Source organism: Aspergillus bombycis, assembly GCF_001792695.1.
Source record: "Aspergillus bombycis strain NRRL26010 chromosome Unknown contig00183, whole genome shotgun sequence".
Lineage (NCBI taxonomy): Eukaryota > Fungi > Ascomycota > Eurotiomycetes > Eurotiales > Aspergillaceae > Aspergillus > Aspergillus bombycis.
In genome coordinates this window covers 1-23,029 of record NW_019170185.1, presented here as the reverse complement: position 1 = coordinate 23,029, position 23,029 = coordinate 1, and the positions used below count along the sequence as shown (strand labels likewise).

Below are 23,029 nucleotides of genomic sequence, written 5' to 3'. Positions count from 1 at the left end.
GATCGTCTACACAGTTCCATATTGTCTGCATATACCGTCAAAATCCTCGATCACCAGAGGATCATTATCTGGACGGTCCTGGATGGATTTAGTTATCAACTTGCGCTGCTCAGCGTTTACGACCTCCCCACCAGAACTTCTAGCGCTTTGCGCTATGCGCAAATGTCCACCCTAGTCCAACTTGTACACGACCCCTTGATGGCTAGATTCACAACATAGCTTTTGCTACATGAACAGTACTGCATCATGAAAGACTACTGAATACCAGTCACTCAGAGTCTTCTTGCTCGATTGATAGATTCGACGACTACGCCAGGAGAAAGGACATCTTCAATGACTATAAGTTAGAAGTTTGCATGATTTACGACGATCAGATGCACTGCATTGGCTTCATAATATCAATATTGTACCTAAGGATCTCACATCATGGATGATAGTCTCTCTTTGGCTTACACTTACACTACTATACCTGGTACAAGATGTGGAGGATTGGAAGCATAAATAGGATTATATTCATATAACCACCACTATAAAGACATCTCATTCCGTGTGAAGTGAATAGCACGCTGTTTAGCGTAGATCTAAAATGGCATCAAGCCAAGACAGCCTGCATTGACTCTTAACAAAGAGAGCCACAAAAATATAAATAACAGGCCGAAAAGAACCAATCGGTGAATAAAAGTACCGTCCGCATAACATCCCATCATACATTAAATATCGGATAAACAAGGCACACGAAGACTCCAAACCAGTGGATATCAACAACCCGGAAAAGGCTCAGCCTTAGGTGTAAGATCATCCTATCATACACGTTAGTAACAACCAGAAGAGAGAGACAGAGAGAGAGAGAGAAACTCACCATATGATTACACATTGCAACAAAAAGATCAAAAAACAATTTTCCCCCCTGTTCCATCTCCATTTGCATCGTGCCGCTTCGCTTGAACGTTGACCGGCTCCTAATAATCAAAGCGAGATAATGCGCCCGGAGCTTAGACTCATTCTCGGGGGTGTTGCTGTAGGCATAGCGTGCGCTGGTGAGGATGGTACTACATTGAATGCCGGAGTGTAGGCCTTGTTTTCGGAGGGCTAGGCGTTTGAGAAGATCTAGTCCGTATTTATCGGCTGCGCAGCTGGTTTGGGAAATATGGGGGTCAGTCTATGGTCCATTCCTGACCGATACATTGGAGAACCGGGGGGCGAAAGCAAAAGGGCTGCAGAAGAAAAAAAACAAATACATACTAAACAGCCGTATCTCTTAGTATCTCCGCTCCAGCCGCATGATGAAACAAAGTCGCTCCATTACTCTGACCATTCTTATCGGTCCCTGTATCTTCCAATTCCCAGGTATTCAATTGCTTGTTGTGCAGCAGCTGGGGGTAATAATCGCCCTTGTAGAGGTACTCGAGAATACACGAAAAGACTTCCGGCTGCTCATCGGGTAGGTTCACCCGTCTGTTAGGAGAGTCTGACGGCTGGGCTTGGGTATACGCTGCGGCGAAGAACGGGGATACGCATAGGATGTCTTTGTGGGCTGCGAATAGGCGTTTTTGAGGGCCTACGCAGAGGGTAATAACGGCTGGGGAGTGTGATCTAACAATATATGATTCGGTTCAGTTTTCGTTTGCGAGAATAAACTGTCAGGAGGTCTGCGGTGGTCAGGGGCTCTTACCGTCCATCTGGAGGGCTGGATGAGCCCTGACGTCTGTCTAGACGTCGCGATACTGACGGGCTGTCCCTTAGGAGCAGCTGCTTTCTGCTCCGAGATACGATTTTTCCGGCTCCATACTTAGAAGATAGACTATCTGGATTGCCGGGGGGTGTGCGTGTACGTTTTGTGGAGAGCATTGTTCCGGGATCGCTACGCTGATGCTGTTCGGTCGGCGTTTGAGAGAAATGATTTCTCTTGCCGTGAGGGAGAGGTACGAAAAGTATAGGTAGCAATGGATTCAGGGGCCTCCTTTTCTTAATAAAGCTCGGGGCAACTGTGAAACGGATGGAGAATACATGTACTGCTTCCGTATGAACGTCCGTCAGTACGGACGGTGGGAAAAGGGGGTGGAATCGAGTTCATTGTGTGACCAAGGCGCGCGGGGGCAAACAGGGCCTTTTGTATGTTTTCTGATTCATCCATCTTGCTAAGATCAGCTTGACAAGGATATCGCCTTTTGTCTTTGTCGAGAATATTATCTGCGATGATGATTGGAGACGCGTAAGAATGGGTAATGCACGCGTAAAGTGGTTTCGGGCATCGCCAAATATCCGCGCAGTCACGGGGCAGCCATTGCCCAATTACGTTACGGAAAAGGGAAAAGGAGTGTGGATAACAAGACCGCAATGGGCGAATTGTTTGCTTCGTCTTGGGCTGGAAACTGATACATCAATTGAATTTGGACGATCTCTTCCTTTGCAGGTTTCATGTGTCTGTGCACGTACAGATCTCCCCGCTGGTAAAAACTAGAAAGAGAATTGGATCTATCATCAATGAGGGAAACGTGGGGTTAATCGCATCTCGAGCCTTTTGCTTTTTTATCGAACGAGTTTCGTTCGTGAACCTTTTGAAACATCACATTGAAGTCAGGAATTAAATCATAGCATTGATAAAGATATATGCGGGCTGTCAATATGCATAGCCCCTAGAACCATGTCCAGTCCGAAAGTTGCCATTACCCCAAACGCCACAGGTAACATAACATGCCCACGCTCCCGATTTCGATTCTCAAATGCAGTCCAAAACTTGATGTGTGTAGAGATGTCTCGCCATTACGCCATTAAAATACTGCAACAGAAAAGCCCATATCTATTTTGTCCTACAGGAAGACCTTTCTCGCCTCCCGGGGATGACTTTCATTGGGGCAATAAGGACACTTGAATCTACTGCCCTTGCATAACCGTTTAAGTGACTCCTCTGCGATGACGTGACCACATGGCATCATCATCGGGGGGTTGTCATCAGTGGTTTGCTCCTTGGAAACGGGGCAGACGAAAATGGAATGGAAGAGATACGATGGTGGAAGCGGTATTTCGACCTAGATTGTACACAGTTAGTGGAAGATAGCACAGGAAAGACACCGACTGCACTCACCGGAAGTTCGTTTTCCGTGGTCCACTCTGTTCGCTTGGCTTTCATGATAGTTTGCAGTTTTAGCAACGTGGGAAGAGCTATCGCACCGGCTGTAGCAGCGACATATAGAGGTGAATCAGCAGATAGCCCGAGAAGAGAGCAGAATTCACGAGTGAAAGAGTGTGCCACATCTTCCCACGCAGAGGGGTTGTTGAAGATGGCCGTGTAAGGAGAATCTTGCAGATTGGGACAGAAGGCCATTGCTCCCATAAGCTGTTGGACTTCCCGGAGATACCTGGGTAAGAAGCCCTGGAATTCGCGCCTGGCGTACTCCAAAGCCTCTTGCCGCCCCGTAGGAATAGGTCCCTGTTTATCAGGTCCACCATGGAAAAGCCAAACAAACTGCAACCGGCACAGTTCAAATTCAAGGTTACTTCCTCTGGCTTCCAATGCCTCCCTATTATCCCTCGACCATTGGATTGCCGGAAGCAAGTTGTTATTCTCTTTCATTTCATGTAGGATGTAGTACATGGTGGCAAACTGTTTCCGAACCTCGTTGGACGGGACTTCATCTATATCCAAGAGTGTCGCTGCATTTTCCGAGGCGCTCGTGCCCGCTTGTTGCTGTGACTCCATGGCCTTCTTCTCCGCCATTTCTGAAAGGAACGTTGCAGCGACAGAAAACTGTCCTTCTCGGAGGAGATGCATTGCGATAGCTCGGTTGATGAGGTGCTCTTGGGAGGCGAGGGCATCGTGTTCGGTACTTGGGAGCGGCCTGTCTTTAAAGAGCTAATGAGAATATAAGCAATGCGCTCTTGGTCTCCCAGCCTCTTCTGTGACCGGGATTTGGGGGACAATACCTTATCCAAAGCCTTTGAATACTTGTTGAGGCTGCTATGAGTGTCCTTGAGGCTGTCATTTATTGAGTCGAAGGAAGACTTCACTGAGTTCTGAAGCTTGGCCAATGTCATAGACGCCTGACTCGGATCTAAGCAGTTATAAGTAGTCAAGAACTATTTGGTCATGATTGGGCTGGGTGTTAAGCCGGATGTGAAAGCTAATCGTGGGCATCTGAAACTAAGAAAGGTGAACCAACCGGAAGCAATGGCATCTCGTGCGGACTGTAGTAAGTCTATGGTCGTTTGAACATTCTTGATGCCTTGAGCAGCTTTGATCTTCTTCCCAAGTCGTTCATGTTCCTTCTGAACAAGATCCATGGTGGTGACGCAGGCGATTTCTGATAAGTTGGGAGTAGTGTGATAAAAGCGGAGTCCGACAAGTTACCGCCGTGATATAGCGATAGCCATACGGAAGCTAGAGTTGAGGTTCCAATATTTGGATATGTGCTGAAGCAGCCAAGAATACCAAGTAGCAGTTCCTCTGGTAGATCCAGTTAGCTAGGTCATCTGGTTCATGCAGTGGTGGTTGTGTGAGTCGGTTGAAAGGTCATTTGCTCTATCGTCGGAGGGACGGCATTACGACATGGACTGTCACGTGTTCCGGGGTAGTAGGGATGCCTCCCCTTTACCCCTCCTGACAACGCTGCCAACGTATCAGTCAGGGGGCTGCTGTGAAACAGTGAGGAACGGATGACACTTGAAAGTATTTGTCGTGTCTCTCTCCTTTATTCCAAAGCCCACGGAAATGTAGTTGGTCTACGGATCGAATTTCGCTATCCTGTATATAAGCTCAAGGTGAAGAACCACCTTCTGAAGCAATTGCTCTTCTTGTCCAGGACTGCAGCGGAGCAAGGGCCCAGAGCGTAATTGGTTACTTGTAGCCAAGATAGCCATGGTACTAGTAGTAATTGGTGTATCTATCGTACAGAGTAAATAGACACAATATGGATCGAAAGACGCGCCCTCCTGAATTTTAACTTGGCATTTGTTCTCAATGGCACGTAAATATATATACGAGTAGACTACAACATGGCTGTAATACAAGGGCCAGTTACTCCTGCAACCTGGCAGGCTCCAGTTTGATTGTACTACTATTATTAGACAACTACTATATGGATAGATCACGGGTACTACCTACTCCGTACCACTGAGGGAGAGGTCCATGACTTCTGTACTGATGATGGATGTGTGACCCAACTATTACTACAATTATGACCAATCACAATCGAAGACTTACCTGATAAGCAGCTCGCTTACGCTAGCGCGCCAGTCAGGTCTTGGCGTGTGTATATAATACCGGGACACCCGCCAATTCTTTAGAATTTTTTTTTCTTTTCCTCTCCATCCTAGTGCACGGGCAATACACGTATCAGTGAGGAGACATCCGAGATCGTGTTTTTGCTAGTTGAAAACTATTTTTTTGACCGCTCCAGTTGGCCTTCGGGTCGGCTGGGAATTTTTGAAAACAAACTGCCCTGACTCCTATTTCTATATGAGTCGGTCTAAGAGTGCGTCTTGTGTTATCTTTGACACGGCCCATTTGGGAAGTACTCGAGAATCTCGGTCTTCTTTTCACTGCTGTTTGCCTCCCATGTTGGAGGCCTGTAGAGAAGAGGAGTTCTTATATTACAAATCTTGTAGATTGCATGTAAATAGATGGCTACACGAACTACCGTCGCGCTTAGTAGGGTTCTCTACGTACTAAGTAGTGCTTTTGGAAACTGCTTTTGCCAAGCCTACGTGGCGGTGCACTCGACCCCTAATTCTTTAAGGTACATAGTGTGTGGCTGACATGCAGCTAGGCAGCTGTTTTTCTGGCTGGCGCTGAAGATGTGGCGTTCTATACCTGGGCTAGAAGCGTCTTCACATGTTGACTAGTGATGGCGCGCCTCAGATAGCAATCAATATCAAGTCATGAGATTATCTGGACGACGGTTGAATTGAGATTTGTTGTGGCTTAGCCGCTCACCGCTTCCATAAATATTGACATTTGTGACGTCGCTGAAGACAATGGCAACAGAACCCCCTCTCTATACCACATTTGTCTGGGGACCATACTTTCTACAAGCTGTCTACAAACGCCATGGCCGACCCGTATTCCCGCTTCTCGTCCCCACGTTTCAGACTATAAGCCCGCAAAGACCTCCACACAAACACACCTCGGATATGTCACGATCTTCTCCTGCTTGCTGGACAGAACGACACAGACCCCAGGAGGGTCAACCCTTTTCTTTCCCCTTACGCTGCGCTTGGTCTCTGGACACCGCTCGTGGTTACGTTCCCCGTGGTTCTTCAGTTCAACCCTCAAGGACATGAACCTTCATTTACTACCAACTCGGTAGGAGCTTCTTGTTTCTACCATGTCACAATCCGCAACACAAAACAGCGCACAGGCTGCGCTTGCTTCTACTACTACTACCATGCAGCGCGAGATTACAAAACAATCGGTTCCCCCCAAAGAAAGCCCTTCATCCCAGAATGACCCTGAGGGGCGGCCGTCTCTCCCTGGTCATCAGAGGCTCGTCTTCACCGATCCTGTCGCGCTCCGATACCTTGAAGAAGACCCTTCGACGATTGTGCTGCATCGACGCTTGATTCTCCAGGGCTATGAGATATACATTGTTGAACAATGGGCATGTTCGAGGATTCAACCTACTTTTATAATTACGACTTATACGGGAGAGCCTTCACACAAAGTGGTAGCGGGATTGCTAAGCGTTCCTACAGATGAATCCACTTGGTCTCCCCGTTTAAAACTATATTTCGATGCGGTTACAGAATGCGAAGCACGCAGGAAAGAGACACCGTTTGGAACTCTGTTCATAACTGATTTGAGCACATTTCCTTCGGCTCTTTCTGTTATCCCGGTGCCTGATGGTGATATCCATAAGCACAAGGATGATTTTATCGTGAATGAAAACTTGAAACGGCTGAACTGTTCAGGCCGAGCGGGTTTAAAATTACAACCACCAACGGCCGCAACTGAAGCCAAGTTCTACCATCTCTACCGGACCAGCGAGAGAGTCCCGCTTTATTCGGCCGTTGTAGAGCTTGTGAAGCAGTGTCAGATTGCCTTGATGATGTTTGGCAATCTGGCTCCGGAGTATGTCGATGGAATCTTATGTGATGTGGCAGAAGCAGCAATTGGCGACTGGTGGACGGACATTGGCATGGATCTATACAATATCGAACCCAGCGATAGTGTTTTGGGACCAACTACCGTAGCTGCGCTGCTAGGGACGCTGATGGGGGCTCGAAACCGTCTTCACGCTTTTGGTGCTCCAGTTGGCAAAGATGCCTTTGATATCTCTAACTTAAAAAGAGGAATTAGTAGTTTCCAGAAATCCCAAAAGTTGAAGCGGACTCGGAGATTGGACCGTCAAACATTGGACCGACTTCATCGGGTCACTGCAAAAGCCGCAAATGCGGAGGGCTGGACCGATGCCGTTAAGTCAACTATGGCCGAGTTGAGTGGCCATGGAGGCGAGATGGTCATGGGCATGGTGCGGGGTCGGGAAAAGGGCGGCATCGCTGATATTGAAACCCTAGATGTTGACAACTTCGCACACTTAGTCACGGGTGAAAGAGCAAAGTGGCTCTGGAGAGGAAAACCACGCAAGGGCGGCGTTGGAGATAGCTTTGCTGGAGGACATCAAGGTGCAGACATGATGTTTACTACCGATGATCAGGGTGGATACCTATGGACCAGTCGCAAACGAAGTTCCCACGATGATTTGGTCGCCGAACGCTCTTATCCGGGGTTGGAACGTCCAGGAAGACCTCTCGAGCTAATTAACACCGCTGGTGATAAAGATCAGAATATAGGCAGGTTGGTACGACGAGGCGTCAGTGGAAAAGTGTCAGATGCGCGAGCCGGGTTTGGCAGGTTTAAGGATGGCCTGCGATCACACCTCCCGAAGACAAAGGATGATGCGGATCTCATTAGCGACGCAGTTTATATGCCTCCATTAGAGAGTGACAATGAGGTAGCCCTTTCAAAGATCACTTCTGATGGCGATCGACAACCCGAACCTGAGAGCGTTCCTGACAACGAGATGCCAACCGAGCCTCACGAACTGAGCACCGAAACACCGCTTAATACTTTTGTGCCAAAGTCATCCGATGTCAAACTCCCAGCTATAACAATTGAACCTGTAGCGTCAAACGAACCCTCCGATGGCTCCCAGAAGGTATCTTTAACTCGGGAAGATGAGGAGTCGCAAGATCTAGAGAGGTGGAAGACGCAATCAGCCGACGCACCCGCAGAATATCAGACGTCAGAGTTTGGCATCATGTCATTGCGCCGGCCGCATAGCAGTGCTGAGCTTTATCGCGCAGACGACACTGAGCATTTAGATAATTACTGGCCGCGACATCTGTCGTTCAGCACTGTCGAAGAGGTTGTACTGGGATGGGAAGACTTGAAAGGGAATGTTGAAGACTCTGAAAACCCGGACGCCAGCCTGGAAGAAGCTATTGCTGAAGAGGATATGCTAGTGTCTGACGCGCGAATATTCAGCTCCAGAGTTCAAGGCTTGAGTGAGGGCACTGTTCCTTGGGTTGAAAAACAAGTGGGTTCAGTGGATGACCTGAACCGAGTTTTGTACGAAATGCATGAAAGCGTCACCGCAACGTACATGGAGAAGCTCAGCCAATACCAAGGGATTCGAGAAAGATCTAATGATCTCTTGTCTGAAGAACATTCCTCACTTACGGACCACATGAGGCGGGTCGAGATGATGAGCGCAAAACTAGATTACGAGATTAATGTCCTAGGGTCTAAGGTTGAGGAAGTCGAGACTGGGCTAGGTGAGTTCGAGAGACACATTGAGGAGATAGAAACAAGGGTTAGGACGCTGGTCCATGGGGAAGAAGAAAAGCAGAACTGCTCCTGGCTTTCACGGTTAGGAAGATTTACTGGGTTCTCTTCGTAATTGATTTTGAACCGGCACCTGTAATGTAATACTGTGACATATATATTCACTTCTATTGTACATAATATGGAAAAGATTTGATTAACCATGCCGTGCGCAGAACCATGACCAAGGCCCAAACGCTTCTATCATCCCAGCACTCATCCAGCAGACTGCGATCATAACCAGCCGGCATAGAGTGCCCCGGAATCGACAATCTTGAGAACTAAACCCAAATGCAACACTTCCCGGCAAATGATGATCTCTGAAACCCAAGGCAAGATCCGCGCCTGACACGAGCAACATAAAGGCAAACTCGAGCGTAAAAAGAACATGAATTATGTTTCGAAAGGGGGGTTTGTCCATGAGGCAGCAGACTTCTCATCCATTTACATGCTGAATCCCATACCACCGCCCTGCTTGTTGGCGGCTTCGCCCTGCATCTTCTCGCTGACCTTGATGTTGACTTCGAAGAACTTGGAGACACAGCGGTCAAGGCAGACGGACTCGCCCTTGTTCAGGTCGCCTTCACGGTAGTCGTTGGGAATGCACTTCTTGGTGCAGGATTCGGTCAGACTAAGCAGATTCGGCATTAGCATCGCTGTCAATTTGAATATTAAGTAGTATTTGTGAACGGAAAATCGAAGGCAATTTCAAGGCATTGTACTCTTGAGTGAGAATCGGGATTGTATCAATGGGCTCACCGGTTGAACATGTCTGAAATCATCTCAACTTCGGTCTCAGCGGCAGCAATCTTCTCTGCCGAGGACATCTTGGGGGCACCGCCAAAGAGGAAAGACATGGTGTTGGTTACTAAAAGGGTAATTGGAGAATAACTAGGAATCCATTAGCCTTGATAATAACTAATCCATAGACTTTTACTGACAAATTTCAGGGAGAAGTTAGGGTGATGCTGGTATAGAGGATGGAGGTAAATGTTGTCTGGAATGATGGTTAATCGGAAGTTCCAGTCGGAAGCTTGGACCACCTTCACCGCCTTCAAACGATTTTTCTTCGGCTTTTCGCTCGCTCTGCTTTTTTAATCCCACACACTCTCTTCCCGTCCGCGATGTGACGGACTTCGTAGTCTTCCACCACGTATCCATTGCAAATGCATTCAGTTCGCCCCAGGTGGGCTTCGCAGTTGGTCTCCGGGAGACTTTGGACAAGGTAAGAACCATCACTTGTACCTTTCTTATTATCTTCTCTCTCCCTGCAAAGCCATCCGAGGACGAATCAGATCCCTTCCAATTCAGAACCGCTGCAGTATGATGCCTGCTTTTGCAGGCAATGAACGCAACGGAAGCTACTTTTTGACTCTGACTGGATATCAATTGCTTGATATTGTTTTCTCTTCTCCGTTCACGCACATGATCGCTTTGATCCGGTGCTAATCTTGAATGATCAGAACAGGATTCCCCGTCTCTACCAGTGTAAAATGGTCGTACTCGTCGAGAGCTCAGCTGGCCCAAGCAATTAACCATCCCTCCATTGTTTCTATAAGCACTAGGAGTAGCAGCAGTACAGCCTCGCCCGAAAGGGCTTTCAAGGAACGGTTACAAGAGGTTCAAAATGTCTGTCCTGATCCGTATCCTCGCCTAGCAGCAGACGGTCGCTCCGTGAGCTGCTCGGACTTCCGCGACCGATACAGCTACCTAGAAAATAATGAAACAGTAGAAGGCGACTCCGTCGTCGTTCGTGGTAGGTCTCAGCCTTAGTCGGCTCTACCTTGTTGTCCTTTGTACTTAGGTTAGTAGGTAGGATACGTACGTATAGACTTGCCGGAAGCAAATTGATTTTCTTCGATATCGTGCAAAATGGCCACAAAGTTCAAGTGATGTGCAACCTTCGTCAACTGCCTGGGATAACCCCGGACGCCTTTAAAAAGCTCTACCGTTTGCTCCGCCGCGGTGATGCTTTCTGTACGTTTCTGACCCGCCACTTCAGTATGTTCACTTGGGCTGAACCCTTGCCATAGCCGTAACAGGTAGACCTCACCGCACTGGACGAGGAGAGCTCACAGTTGTGGCCACGGAATTGCCTCAGCTTTTGTCTCCTTGTCTCCACGATGTCCCCCTGGACGCAAAAGAACACGAGAACTCGCCATACCCCCGTCATGTCCAGTTCCTGGCAGACCAAACGACGGCCGACATTATCAAGGCACGCTCGGCCATCATCCAGCATCTGCGTCAATTCTTCCTCGATCGGTCTTTTATGGAGGTCAACACTCCCATCGTCAATTCGATCGCCGGTGGAGCCATCGCTCGTCCCTTCTATACTTCTGCGACCGAATTTCCCGACCGCCAGCTGTCTCTCAGAATTGCACCAGAACTATGGCTGAAGCGCCTAGTGGTTGGTGGTTTCGATAGGGTGTTTGAGATTGGACCCTCCTTTCGCAATGAAGGTCTGTTACGCTCAATCTATTCCATGCTTTGCTGTAAAGTGATCATGGGCGACTGACGTTCCATAGGCATCGACAAGACCCATAACCCTGAGTTTACAACTTGTGAATTCTATCATGCCTATGCCAACCTAGAAGACCTTGTGTCTATGACAGAGAGTCTACTGTCTGGCATGGCACAACATATCCACGACTTTAACAAAGACGGTGCTCTGAAGCCCACCGAAGTTGACTTCTCAACGCCGTTCCGTCGTATCGATTTCCTCACTGGCATTGAAGAGAAGATCGGCCGCAAGCTGCCAGATCTCACATCCCCAGATGCCGTGGTCCAGGTGAAACAACTGTTCAAGGACCTATCACTCGAGATTCCCGAGGCTCCCACACTTCCCCGACTTTTGGATGAACTCTGCAGCATCTATGTGGAACCCGAGTGCATAAACCCGACCTTTATCATCAACCCTCCTGAATGTCTATCGCCCTTGTCGAAATCTTTTATCCATCCAGTCAATGGCCAGCGTGTTGCTGCACGGGGAGAACTGTTCATCGAGGGAAAGGAGGTGGTGAATACCTACGAGGAAGAAAACTCGCCATCTGAACAACGACGCAAGTTTGAAGACCAGGTCCGCTACAGCAAGAATGCAGACGAGTCTGCAGAGATCGACGAGAGCTATCTTGAGGCGCTGGAATGGGGCCTTCCCGCTACAGGTGGCTGGGGATGTGGCATCGACCGACTTTGCATGCTCTTCACCGGCGCGAAGAGGATAGCAGATGTCCTACCCTTTGGGACCCTACGGGCCGTAACCCGGCGATGAAATTTCTAAGCGGGAAATGCTTGCTGTCATAGATATCTGGATAACCCAGCTTCAACTGTACAATAGCAACCTTAATATGTGAAACTATATACATACCAGTCATCATAATAAAACATCTCATCTCAACACCACCCTAATAAGTCCTCGCCACGACCTCCCTCGCAAACTCCGCAAAACTCTTCCCACCCTCCACCTCCTCCTCCAAATTCGGCTGCGTGAACACCGCCAGCGTATTTCTCGCGATCCTCCTCCCCCCAGAAGGTTTCGCGCCCTTAACAAAATGCGGCACAGCCCTAAACTTGCCCCTCGTAATAAGCTGCAACGCCTCCCCGGTCTGAAAAGCCAAACAATCCCTGGGGATATTAACCTTAACCACATCCCAGTCCGGGACTGAATATAAAGCCCAGCCTTAGGATCCGGCGAAGCGCCCAACTCAGCAAGCTCCGCTCCGTCCGCGGGGGGACTAGCAGCCTCATCCACAAACATCGCGGAAGTCAACCCGGTCAAACACCCATGATCCAAATGGGTCGCGCACCAGTCATCATCGCCCTCTCCGTCGGAAGCACCGCCGCCCTCCGCAGGAAAATAATGCAACAACCGCGCCTTGGTCGTCAAACTCGTCCGCACAACATGCTCCAAATACCCGCTCTTGTAACCGTCGATATTCGCCGTCGCGTAGCGATCACACGCCCTCGCCACCAGCGCCGCCGTGTCGATAATAAGCGTGCAGAGCTGTTCCAGCGCTGGCCGGAACGTGGGCAGTCGCTCTGCCGGCGGCCAGATGTTCGGGGCCGTGTACTCGGATAGATCGGGGAAGTTGTCGGCTGGGGCGCCTTGCAGTGATGGGTCCTGGTAGAATGCGCAGTTGACGTAGTAGGATCCCTTCAGCGTGTCGAAGTGGCCGGATCGTAGCGTTTCTTTGCCGCAGGACCAGCCTACGAGGTATTTTGCTGATGGGCTGGTTAGGGTTTCTGTGGGGAGGGGTTTTTAGTCGGTGGTTAGTTGGGTTTTGGGTTGGGAGGGGGGGTGGTTTGGTTGAAGGGGGCTTGGGTGTGTACCTAGTTCGTCGTTGGGGAGGGCTGCGAGGTAGGATGCGTTGGAGAGGACTTGGGTGCGTAGCCGTTGGAATTCCGGGTCGAGGTCTTTGACGACGATTATGCCTAGGGAGGAGGGGCCGAATGCTTCGGTGAGGGTTTCGAAGGAGACGGTGCCTGGCGTTGAAGGTTAGTTTTATGTAGGTTCTCGTTGTGGAGGATTTATATATAGAGAGAGAGAGAGAGAGAGAGAGAGGAAAGTTGATATATGAATCTATGGTGCTTGCTTACCATTGATGAGGTCGTTGAGACTCACTGTTACGGCTTGGGCTTGCGGTACACCGTCTAGACCCATTGTTGCGATTGTAGTCCGGTTGCTTGTGAGGCGATGGTCGGATTGATTAGTATGCAAGAGGATTCTAGTCGGTGCACTGTGTATTGTTGCCCCTCCCAAGAAATTTTTTTATATATATTCCCCGCCTTTTAGTCAAAGGTAATGTAGTATTTGGCTGGCGGGCCAATCCGATGCATTCTAGAGTGCCGGTTATCTGCGGCATTTCTTTCTCTTATCGCGTGATAAGACACCTGATACTAGCATCCGGAAGTATGTACATGTAATATATACATAGGGACAGAACAGATGGTGGTAGAAGATTAATCGTATTTATGTATGCTTATCCTTCCCTAGTTTACAATATTCACCTAAAACAGCATGGTAAAGACCAGGACGCCGTGGCCCATCCCCATAAACGAACCTCCTGATCGAAGTTGATTCAATTGTCAACCTAGGTCCTGCGCTAGGTATCTGTGATCAAAGATCCTGCTTCGGCCGTTTACCCTAGGGCCCAGGGCTTGGCCTGTAATCACCTCCCTCCGATTCGTCCGTTCCCCCGGGGAGTTGGTCCATGGCCAATGTGAAAACTTCATCTGATCCAGAGGTATCGTCGTCGTTTGGCAGGCTGGGTCCTTCTTCGGAGCTTACAGGGTTGCTCACGTCCGCGGCCCCAAGACCCGTGCTGACCAGTTTGCTAAGCTTGCCGATCTCTGAAAAGTTGGACCGAGCCTTCGTTGAGGGTCGGCCAACCTTGCCGGGAAGCTTGGCCAGGCGAAGATCGGCTGAATCTGCTGTGCCATCGAGAATTCGGAGATTTGCTCCCCACATTTTGACTTCACGTACCTCGCTGTAGAAGCCCACATCCTGGCCATTGAGAGTATCAATCGCGAGAGTCTGAGTTCGAAAGTCACCCCAGAACCAGTCTTTCCCTTCGGGAATACGTTCATCGACTTTCCGTGAATACTCCCTCGCCTTGATCACCCCTGACAGATCCAGCCCCAGAGAGCAAGACCCGAATAAGAGGTTCATAGCATCGGGATCGTAACAGCGGCCAATTATCATATTCTGCGAGACTTCCACCGTTGCACCGTTCCATACCCTGTACCAAGACCCATATCCACCCATGCCAATCGATTGAAAAACGTCAATGACTTCCTCGGGTCTCATGGGTAATTGTTGACTCGTCCCGTCAGTCCCAGCACGAGATCTCAGGGAAGCGCTCGTATAGACCTTTCCTGCAATTCGAACCTGATATCGCTCTGCCAGTTGGCCCGACATGAGATCGCTCACGCAATTGACAAGTTCCAGGCGTATTTCGTCAATGACCATAACATCCTCAACGGCGTTATGGTCTTCGTATGAGTAAAACTGGCGATTTGGTTTCAAGCGGACAGCATCTCCAACAACCAAGAGCTCTGCTCCGATGAAAATACCCCGGCAATAAATCGCCGCGTTCGGCCAAGTTCCTTTAAAGTGATATTTGTCCAGAAGACTGAACGACGACATTATCGTCATCGCATACCCGATGGAGGGATGTAAATTTTCGGGCGGAATCCCTTGCAGAAAAAGCTCGTACGCACTGAAGGGCTTGATACACTGCAAACGGATATATTTGTAGTGTAACGAGTAGCTTTTATCATAACTTTGAGGATCAGGAAAGGTTTCGATGCGAAAGCCGGAGTAGTTGACATCCCATCTTTTGGGCGCTGTTTTGACTAAGTCCTGAAGGACTATGTCTTCTTCTGGAGTCTGGCCTACAATACCAGCCCGCCATTCGGGGGTTCCTAACCATCGGTCTTCATTGGGTGAGTACATTTCGATGCACTTGTTTTCGTGGTTCCAGGCTAGCTCCCCCTCACACTCCGGAGCCCAGAGTACGACTTCTCCGGGTCGAGGCACGTAGGAAGGCTGCATGCCTAACTGCTCAATATACTCGTCAAGTGCCGCCTTCTCGGCCCTCCAGTCCATACTCTCATTCTCTTTTATTCTCTCATCCAGAACCCCACGTTCTTTGAGCCTTATGACGGCCATCTTGAACACGTCCGGTGTTCCTTCACTGTCAAGGAGAGCACGCATTCCGGCCGCAGCAGGCCTACCAGGCGGTCTCCCAGGTGGCCTACCAGATAATTTACCATATGGTCGTCCAGGAGGTCGTCCAGGAGGCCGATGTGGTGTCCCTCCAGGGAGCGTGTCGACCGGCCTAGCAATATTGGAACTTCCTCTCCCTCGCCCTCTCCCTCGCCCCCGTCCTCGTTGGGAACCATTTAGCATCGCTGGAAGTACATTAGCGAAAAGGATTGAAAGTGAAAATACTGAAGGAGCACCGAACCCTGTTCACGCTTTGTTACTTTGTCACAAAGCATGCAATGGCAAGGTCCCACCGCGCCCGTCATCAGATGGTAAAAGTGTGGAAAGAACTGGAGTATCGAAGGGAAGTATTGTCCAATTGGATGACCCCAAAGGAATCTATCACGCTGGGTTGAATACTGTTAGATCTAGAGAGGTTTTGTACGATAGTAGGACAAAGACTTACAATGGTAGGGTCCGTCCCACGCGGCCTATCAAAGAGGGCGTAACCGTCTGGCAAACGGTCGAGCATATATCTCATCCCTGAAGATCAATGCTTAGCTAGAATGAACTTGAAGACCATGTATGAATTTTAATCGACAAAAGAGGCAAAGAAACCAGTGCAAATCAACCACAGGCACAATTTAGACCCAGGATCTATCTCACGCGCCGAATGGCAAGATATGGCGAGATGGTGAATGGAGATACACAATACAACATCAAGAAAATTTGAAAGCATTGAAATAAACAGCGTGGCGTAAAGCATAGCCAGCGAATCTTGAACTCGGGCGAGCAAAATTGGTACTAAAGAGGATTGATGTTCATGCTGGGGAAAATGCTGCAATAGAAGGGACGACCATAATAGCTACTAGAATCAATAGATGGCAACAAAGTTATCATAGAGATTAGAAAATAAAAGTGATCCATACCCTCTTCAAAGGCTCCAATTTTCTGCAGCCATAGCATTGCCAATTTCTCCCGGTAAGAGCTATCATCCGGCATGCCAAACCTGGCTTCAGTGGGCCACGTTGATTTATCCCCATCGCTGACAGATCCATCTATAGGGATTATTATTACATTCTCGCTCTCGTATCCTTCCTCTACCAGGCGTGGTGGTTGTGGCAGGGACATTTTAGTAGAGAATGGAAGAGGCTGACACCCTATTGGAGTATCGGACTTTAATTTAGAAATGGTGTGGACATGCCATTCTTAAGAGAAGAAAAAATACTGCGTGGACAGCTAGCGCATGACCTCAATTTATTTTTCAGAGAAGTATAAGGGTGGATCTTCTGATAGATGTAAGAATAATTATTATTTTGATTTCCGTAACTCAAGATGCGATGGTCCGCTTTGCCCTCTTCTGAGTGGACAGTGGTCATGTGACTCCATAGGAACGATTCATTCATTCATTCAGTACAATGAATGATGGTGATTGATCAATCCCACTACAGTAAGGTAGAATCAAAGACAAGAACTACCAGAAATCACGTAAATCGTAATTTCAATTGAATAGTGAGACGTGGTGGGTGGCAGCCACCACAGCACCCTGACTTCGATCTCAAGCTCATACCAATACGTACAAGACATTATATACTCATTGCTCTTGCCCCGTTCCAAAATCAACATTAGTTCGAAGATTCCTCGACCTCTTGGCTTTCAGCTGTCTCCGGCTCTTCCGTATATGGTGGTGGAGCCAGCTCTCCCTCCTCAACCCAAACCTTACGTAGTTCGCTCTCGATCTCCTCTCGGCGTTGTTTCCATTCATCAACCTTATCCAGCCGCTTACGGAGTTCTTGCAGCTCCTTCTCAACATTCATCTTCTCCTTGGCGGTGCCAATCCGCTCAAACTCCCACTGTTCGCCTTCGGAGCCCAGGCCAAGGGTGAGGTTGTACGTGTGATACTTCTTGAGAGACGCACGTGTAGAGATCGTGATGAGTGTAATTCCGCGCTCCTTGGCCCGTTCGTACAACAAGCCTCAACGTCCGAGGAGACAGCAGATGTCCCTTCATCGAGGAAGGCGTAACGGGGCTCATGGTAGTATAGACGTGCCATAGCCATTCTTTGCTTCTCACCACCACTCAGAACATCCTTCCACTCCTTCCGAGAATCCCATCCTCCCTCGCGGGTAGGGAGGTAGCCTAAGTGGGCATCATCCAAAATCTTTTGGAGACTTGCGTCCGATATACCTCCCTCGCGCATGTCGACCTCCGTGTGGGGGTAGATGACTTGGTCACGCAGCGTACCCACACTGAGGTAGGGTCGTTGGGGAAGGAACATGATTCCATCCAGTCCAAACCCCCTTGGCCGACTGACTAATCCACGATAAACCGGCCATAGACCTGCTATTATACGAGCAATAGCAGATTTGCCAACTCCGTTCGGTCCAGAGATAAGAAGGTGATCTCCAGAATGCACGACGAATGACAGTGACTCAAGAAGCTCATCGCCACCATGAGGATATAGAGATGGTGCCACGATTGGAACATGTTCAAGACGCACTCCATCAAAGCCATTGTGGATGGTACCCTGAGCATCTGCTAGAGAGTACAACTCCGCATGGGAGCCGCGTGGAGGGTAATATGCGTCTGCATGAACCCTATGGAGTGTCGAAATCAGTGTGTAGACACGCGAGGTGTAACCAGCCAGTTCCGAAATATCCTTGATACTGTACATCATTCGGCCACCGGCATCTGCCAGTGACAGCATCAGCCGTTTGTTCGTGATGAACTCCTTCATACGGCCCCGCTCTCTTCCGACCGTTTCAGGTGTATCGGCTAACTCCAGGGCGCCACCTAGGCCACCCCATGCAGGGAGAAATACAGGCAAAGATGTAATCAAATAGCCGAAGGCAGACCAAGAATACTTCAAGATAACATCCTCGAGCATATTATAGCGAATCTTCAGGCTGTAAATGCCCTCCAACCAGCGCTGAAGATCCTTGAAGCTTCTCGTCAAAAAGACTCGCTCAATGTCAGCTCCCCCATAGAACGATATCTCCTCGGCGTTCGCAAGTAATCTAGAGTGAAGCCCTCTGAAGTCTCCTTCCTTTTTGCCCTCAACAGCCTTGAGCTTACCGAACGGAGGTGACAGTTTGCGCAGAACAATTGCAGTGCTGAAATAGCCCGTGAGGATTCCGCTAAGGGCCAGAGGCCCCAGAGAGCGGTACAGTTGATAGTTAAAGACAAATAAATCTACCAGTGGTTTCCCCATGGAGGAATACAGAGCTGCAGCTGCAGAGCAGAAGAGTGTGAGATCCTGCGTGATGAACTGGTCCGCACCCTGACCGATGCCACCGTCCAGATTCATCAACTTATAATAGTTGTCATCACCGGTAAGGTACAGATCGTGAATGTACCTGGTGAGTCTCGTTCGAAATGCGATGGACACCTTCGACTGCAGGAACTTTATCATGGCATTCGTATACGAAGCAAGTGTGCCAATGCCACACCATTTGACAATACCCCACATGAACGCTCGGCCTTTCCCTGCAACGAGATCTCTCACGATCTCGCCATCTAACCTTGCAATTAGCAGCGATAAGTACGTTCGTAGCAGTAAAAAGACGCCATGACCCATGAGAAGACCGGTCTCCTTACTACCCCATCTAGGGACCATGATGCTCCCAAGACTAAGAAATTGGTGAAGGAAAGCGAGGTTCAGGCCCGGCTTAGTTGTCGGTGGAGGGATCTGGTTTGGTTCGCCATCTCCAGCACGAGCTGAAGCTGGGGGGTTTAAGAATAGCCTCCGGTGCGCATCAAATGTCGTAGGTTTCGTTGGGTGGATAGTAACTTTGGATGTCAGAGAGTCTTTGTAAGGCACGTATATGGTGCGAGACCCATCCTTTCCTCTAATTCCAGAGTTTCGTCGTAACAACCGTCTGCCCTGGGCGCGTTCCTTCGCTCTCTGCCGTAGTCGTTTGTACCCTCCATATCCGGTTGCTATGATCGAGAACAGTAGCGCAACGGTAGCGATCAGCTTGGTTGTTTTCGATGAACGCTTAAACCGAGAACGAAACAAGTTGAGGTAGTAGTGATATAGCGTGGCGAGGGGATCCTCCCGTGAGCGTAGTGTTGATTGGGCGGCCATTTTGACTTAATTACTGGGGCACTTGGAGTCGAGCGGGTAGCTCACACAGCGCCCTTCCTTAAGCCAAGGCGACATAGGCCATGAGGAAAGCGTCTGAGTAGGACGCGTCTGAGAGTTGTATTGTATGGCGTGTGTTCAGTCAAGGTCGTGAACGAGTATAGTAAGAGAATAGATTTGTTCACGGATAAGTTGGCGAGTTTAGCGATCTGCCGAACAAGTCACATTATGGCTGATGCTGACGGCATCGCGTCGTTGCATGTGAAGACCTCGGGTCAATTGTGAAATTGTGGAGTGGCGGAGGGCTCACGTGCGGGCTTGTTTTCCCCAGATTTCAACCCCAAAAAGAAACAATGACGTTTAGTTAGGGTTCATTTGTTACCAAACAGAGAAAATAAATGGAAAAAAAAAAACCATCACGTAGATAGCCATATTCTCTGGCACCTAACGTACCGTTAAAATTATTCAGAGATATCATCAAAGTATCATTATGTGTGATGCTATATTCTTTGAGCCACGTGGGAAATAATACATCTAATGACAATGGAAATGAACTCTACTGTAGCCTCCCGCGAGGGACATCAGAGCACAGCCTGCAGAAAGTAGACAGGGCGATTTACCGGTATTCAACCGATATCGCATCCGGGATTTATGGAATTGATCGCTGTCCCTGTAGCCTTATGTCCGCGTAAGCGCCGGGGCTCTTTATCCGTGCAGTACTCGGTGCTTGGTGCTATTCAAGTACCAAATGGCAATCCCTGTCATGTAAAAATAGTAGCAGCGACCACTTGATGTATTTACTTGGCAAGATGGTTCAGTAAGCGAATAGGGCGCTATCACGATATCCACATATTGAAAGCCAGATCACATATTTCTAGCTCCGGCTCAAGACTGATTGGTACATACACCATATACCTAGCAATAGCGGGGGCATCTATGGACTAGATGAGTTGTCACGCTCTTTTTTGAGTCAACAGTGAGTACTTTTTTCAAGTCGTAGTCAATGAACACGGACATAGGGGGCACTGTTATATATACCTACGTTTGTTCCACCATCCCAAAATCAAGGTACTATACACGGTCGGACTACAACATAGAGACTATGAAGTAGGAACAAACACTAGAGACAAAAAACCGAGACCGAGGAGGTATCTACTATTGCCAAGATATTGTCATTTCTCCAAACTAAGCGCCTAACATTTGTAGGGTATATCGAATGCCTCAGGTTGTGACGTTCCCTGTCAACGGATCATCCCACATCTCCCCACATGCCTTCCATCCAATGGAATGAATGTACGGAGCAATCCGCTTGGAATGCATTAACTGCGAATGCTGGCTCCTCTACCGGCGGCGAGTAGTGGGATGACAGGATATCAATTAAATGATAATATATGATGCATAAAGAGCCGTGAAGTCCACCTATATGGATATCAACAAATCCACAGAATGCATGCTGCATACTATATCTAAAGCCGGGATGATTTGATCTGCTGAACCAGACCCTGCTATTGATTACTGCTATGCCCAACAAATATTACGGGGAGCTTCCTTGGCCCAAGAATATTTGAGACCATCTCTATTGACGAGTAGCGCTGTTCAAGGTATTTTATAGAACCCAACCCCTTAAGTGAAAAGGGAACAGTACCGCCTTTTCTAGCGAATTGAGTATGTTCATAGAGAAGATACGAGGTAACGCCGAGACTGAGATGGGCAAAGCTACTACGGAGACTGTCAGTTCGCGCCTACGATTGGGTGATTAGGCTAGTGGTGCGAGCTCAGGAGTAAGAATGCACCGATACTGGAGCTCCAAACTCAAGGCTATTAACCAGGAAAAGTTAGGTGGAGTTCAGGGCTCCGAGCTTCGTATCCCGAGCAGCATGGTACTTCGACAGCGTGAGTCCCTAATGTCAGGTCTACTTCGCAATCCTTAGGTTGGGTACCTTAATGGGACGGATGTAAGTTTGATCCAATGAGAGATCGTCAGAGGAGCAGAGTGCATATAACACGACGAGCTCAAGGTGCAAATTTGCGGAACACATCGTTCTTCCGGTAAGACGAAGACAAATAGGATGAATGCCATGATATCCTACACACCTCAAGAGTGGAGGTGCTGGGCTTGGGATCTTAGAAGGGGGAAGTTAATTTAAGATCCCGTATCACCGAATTGGTAACGATCTCCATGATAACTGTAAACTATTTGGCGTTTCGTCCTGGATGTGACCCACGGGGTTTGGAATGAGAGTTGTCACCTAGTCGGGAAGTGATATTCAAATAACTGAGATGGGGGGTTGAATCAGGGTAACTATTGAAGATCTTTGTGGTTGATCTGATCATGAGGAATGGTACAGGGCGCAGTTTGGAGGGTGTGAGGGTGTGAGGGTGTGAGGGTGCAGGGTGACAGTGGAGTATTACTTACTTAAACAAACTGTGACTTGACCTTCCAATTACTGTACGTACGTATGTACCTCTGCTGAAATTAGTCGAGTTCAGCACGCCATAAAAAAAGAAAAAAGAAAAAAGCAAAGTGTAAAAAAAAAAGGTAAAAGAAATACCAGTATTATTAAGATCTTTATTTCTACGAACGAATAACAATTTCCCAGATTTCCCCTTGTTAAGCGCTCAAATGGAGCCATCGCCGTTGGAACGAGCCAATCTTAAGCCAACGTTGAATTGTCACCCCTGGTTCAAGTTGTTGCCCCCGCCCCGTCCCATACCAATCCTCGTACCCACTCAGGTACAATCCGAATAAAATGCCTGTCTGATAAAGGTATGTCTATCTTGTCTGTCAGTATATTCGTGGATTGTGGAGTCCGAGTACAGACAGGACACATACATGAAGCAGGGCAGATTTAAAGAAATAACAACCTGGCTGATTGGGAGAGCTCATTTCCCTGATGAACGACAGGATGGAGATTCTCTTATTGGTGAATCATTGGGGGAAAGACAGGATTTAGTGAGCAATAATAGGAGTGGATGCAAGCTGATGCAAGCTCCCTGGGTCTAAGGTGGTAGTAGCTCACTTATCTTTCATCAGACCAGCTAATATGGAGCACCAGGCTAGCGTGATAATATTAGGGCACGCCTACATATACATACATACACCCATGCATTCATTCATTTCGTCTAGTATCGGGATTTCCTCCTTGAATTGTGACGATCGTTATGTATCAACAACTACCGGAGAAGGCATGACATTATGCTAGACTAACGAAAGTACCTGATGTATCTCTCCGTCAGATTGCTTTGATATCAAGATTTGGTGAGGTTCAGCAGCTTCTCAACCTGCTACCAGTCAAAGCGGGCGCAGTGCTTGTTAGTGCCGGTGCTGCTGGTTCGACGGCCCCAATTCTGCAGCCCTGCATCCTTGGTCCAGACCGAGAGACTAACCTTGAATGTTGTCCTTTTTTTCTTCCCTTTTTTT

The 23,029-nt window shown here is 48.5% G+C and overlaps 8 protein-coding genes across 8 annotated transcripts; 2 read left to right on the top strand and 6 right to left on the bottom strand.

Annotated features, from left to right (window-relative positions):
* Window positions 1-758: 758 nt before the first annotated feature.
* ABOM_011690 (BTB/POZ domain-containing protein) lies at window positions 759-1,848 on the bottom strand (the record flags this gene model as incomplete). The annotated part of the gene is made up of 4 exons (XM_022538818.1): window positions 759-800; window positions 860-1,133; window positions 1,243-1,593; window positions 1,673-1,848. 4 exons carry the CDS (start codon window positions 1,846-1,848, stop codon window positions 759-761), a joined length of 843 nt encoding a protein of 280 aa, XP_022383430.1.
* Window positions 1,849-2,810: 962 nt separating this feature from the next.
* ABOM_011689 (ubiquitin-protein ligase RMD5) lies at window positions 2,811-4,281 on the bottom strand (the record flags this gene model as incomplete). Its single annotated transcript, XM_022538817.1, has 4 exons — window positions 2,811-3,029; window positions 3,086-3,853; window positions 3,925-4,052; window positions 4,161-4,281. 4 exons carry the CDS (start codon window positions 4,279-4,281, stop codon window positions 2,811-2,813), a joined length of 1,236 nt encoding a protein of 411 aa, XP_022383418.1.
* A 2,042-nt stretch (window positions 4,282-6,323) lies between these two features.
* On the top strand, window positions 6,324-8,897 carry ABOM_011688 (putative Sin3 complex subunit (Stb2); the record flags this gene model as incomplete). The annotated part of the gene is made up of 1 exon (XM_022538816.1): window positions 6,324-8,897. One exon carries the CDS (start codon window positions 6,324-6,326, stop codon window positions 8,895-8,897), a length of 2,574 nt encoding a protein of 857 aa, XP_022383417.1.
* A 368-nt stretch (window positions 8,898-9,265) lies between these two features.
* ABOM_011687 (Tim10/DDP family zinc finger protein) lies at window positions 9,266-9,711 on the bottom strand (the record flags this gene model as incomplete). The annotated part of the gene is made up of 2 exons (XM_022538815.1): window positions 9,266-9,452; window positions 9,581-9,711. Coding segments are annotated over 2 exons (318 nt in total), but the record flags the coding sequence as incomplete, so codon positions are not given.
* A 1,002-nt stretch (window positions 9,712-10,713) lies between these two features.
* On the top strand, window positions 10,714-12,089 carry ABOM_011686 (putative lysyl-tRNA synthetase; the record flags this gene model as incomplete). The annotated part of the gene is made up of 3 exons (XM_022538814.1): window positions 10,714-10,798; window positions 10,855-11,280; window positions 11,347-12,089. The coding sequence occupies 3 exons, from the start codon at window positions 10,714-10,716 to the stop codon at window positions 12,087-12,089; spliced, it is 1,254 nt and encodes a 417-aa protein (XP_022383420.1).
* A 133-nt stretch (window positions 12,090-12,222) lies between these two features.
* On the bottom strand, window positions 12,223-13,478 carry ABOM_011685 (uncharacterized protein; the record flags this gene model as incomplete). The annotated part of the gene is made up of 4 exons (XM_022538813.1): window positions 12,223-12,382; window positions 12,457-13,060; window positions 13,148-13,300; window positions 13,415-13,478. The coding sequence occupies 4 exons, from the start codon at window positions 13,476-13,478 to the stop codon at window positions 12,223-12,225; spliced, it is 981 nt and encodes a 326-aa protein (XP_022383421.1).
* Window positions 13,479-13,961: 483 nt separating this feature from the next.
* On the bottom strand, window positions 13,962-15,533 carry ABOM_011684 (uncharacterized protein; the record flags this gene model as incomplete). Its single annotated transcript, XM_022538812.1, has 1 exon — window positions 13,962-15,533. One exon carries the CDS (start codon window positions 15,531-15,533, stop codon window positions 13,962-13,964), a length of 1,572 nt encoding a protein of 523 aa, XP_022383422.1.
* Window positions 15,534-17,149: 1,616 nt separating this feature from the next.
* Window positions 17,150-19,611, bottom strand: pxa1 (putative peroxisomal ABC transporter (PXA1); the record flags this gene model as incomplete). Its single annotated transcript, XM_022538811.1, has 2 exons — window positions 17,150-17,428; window positions 17,506-19,611. The coding sequence occupies 2 exons, from the start codon at window positions 19,609-19,611 to the stop codon at window positions 17,150-17,152; spliced, it is 2,385 nt and encodes a 794-aa protein (XP_022383428.1).
* Window positions 19,612-23,029: the final 3,418 nt, after the last annotated feature.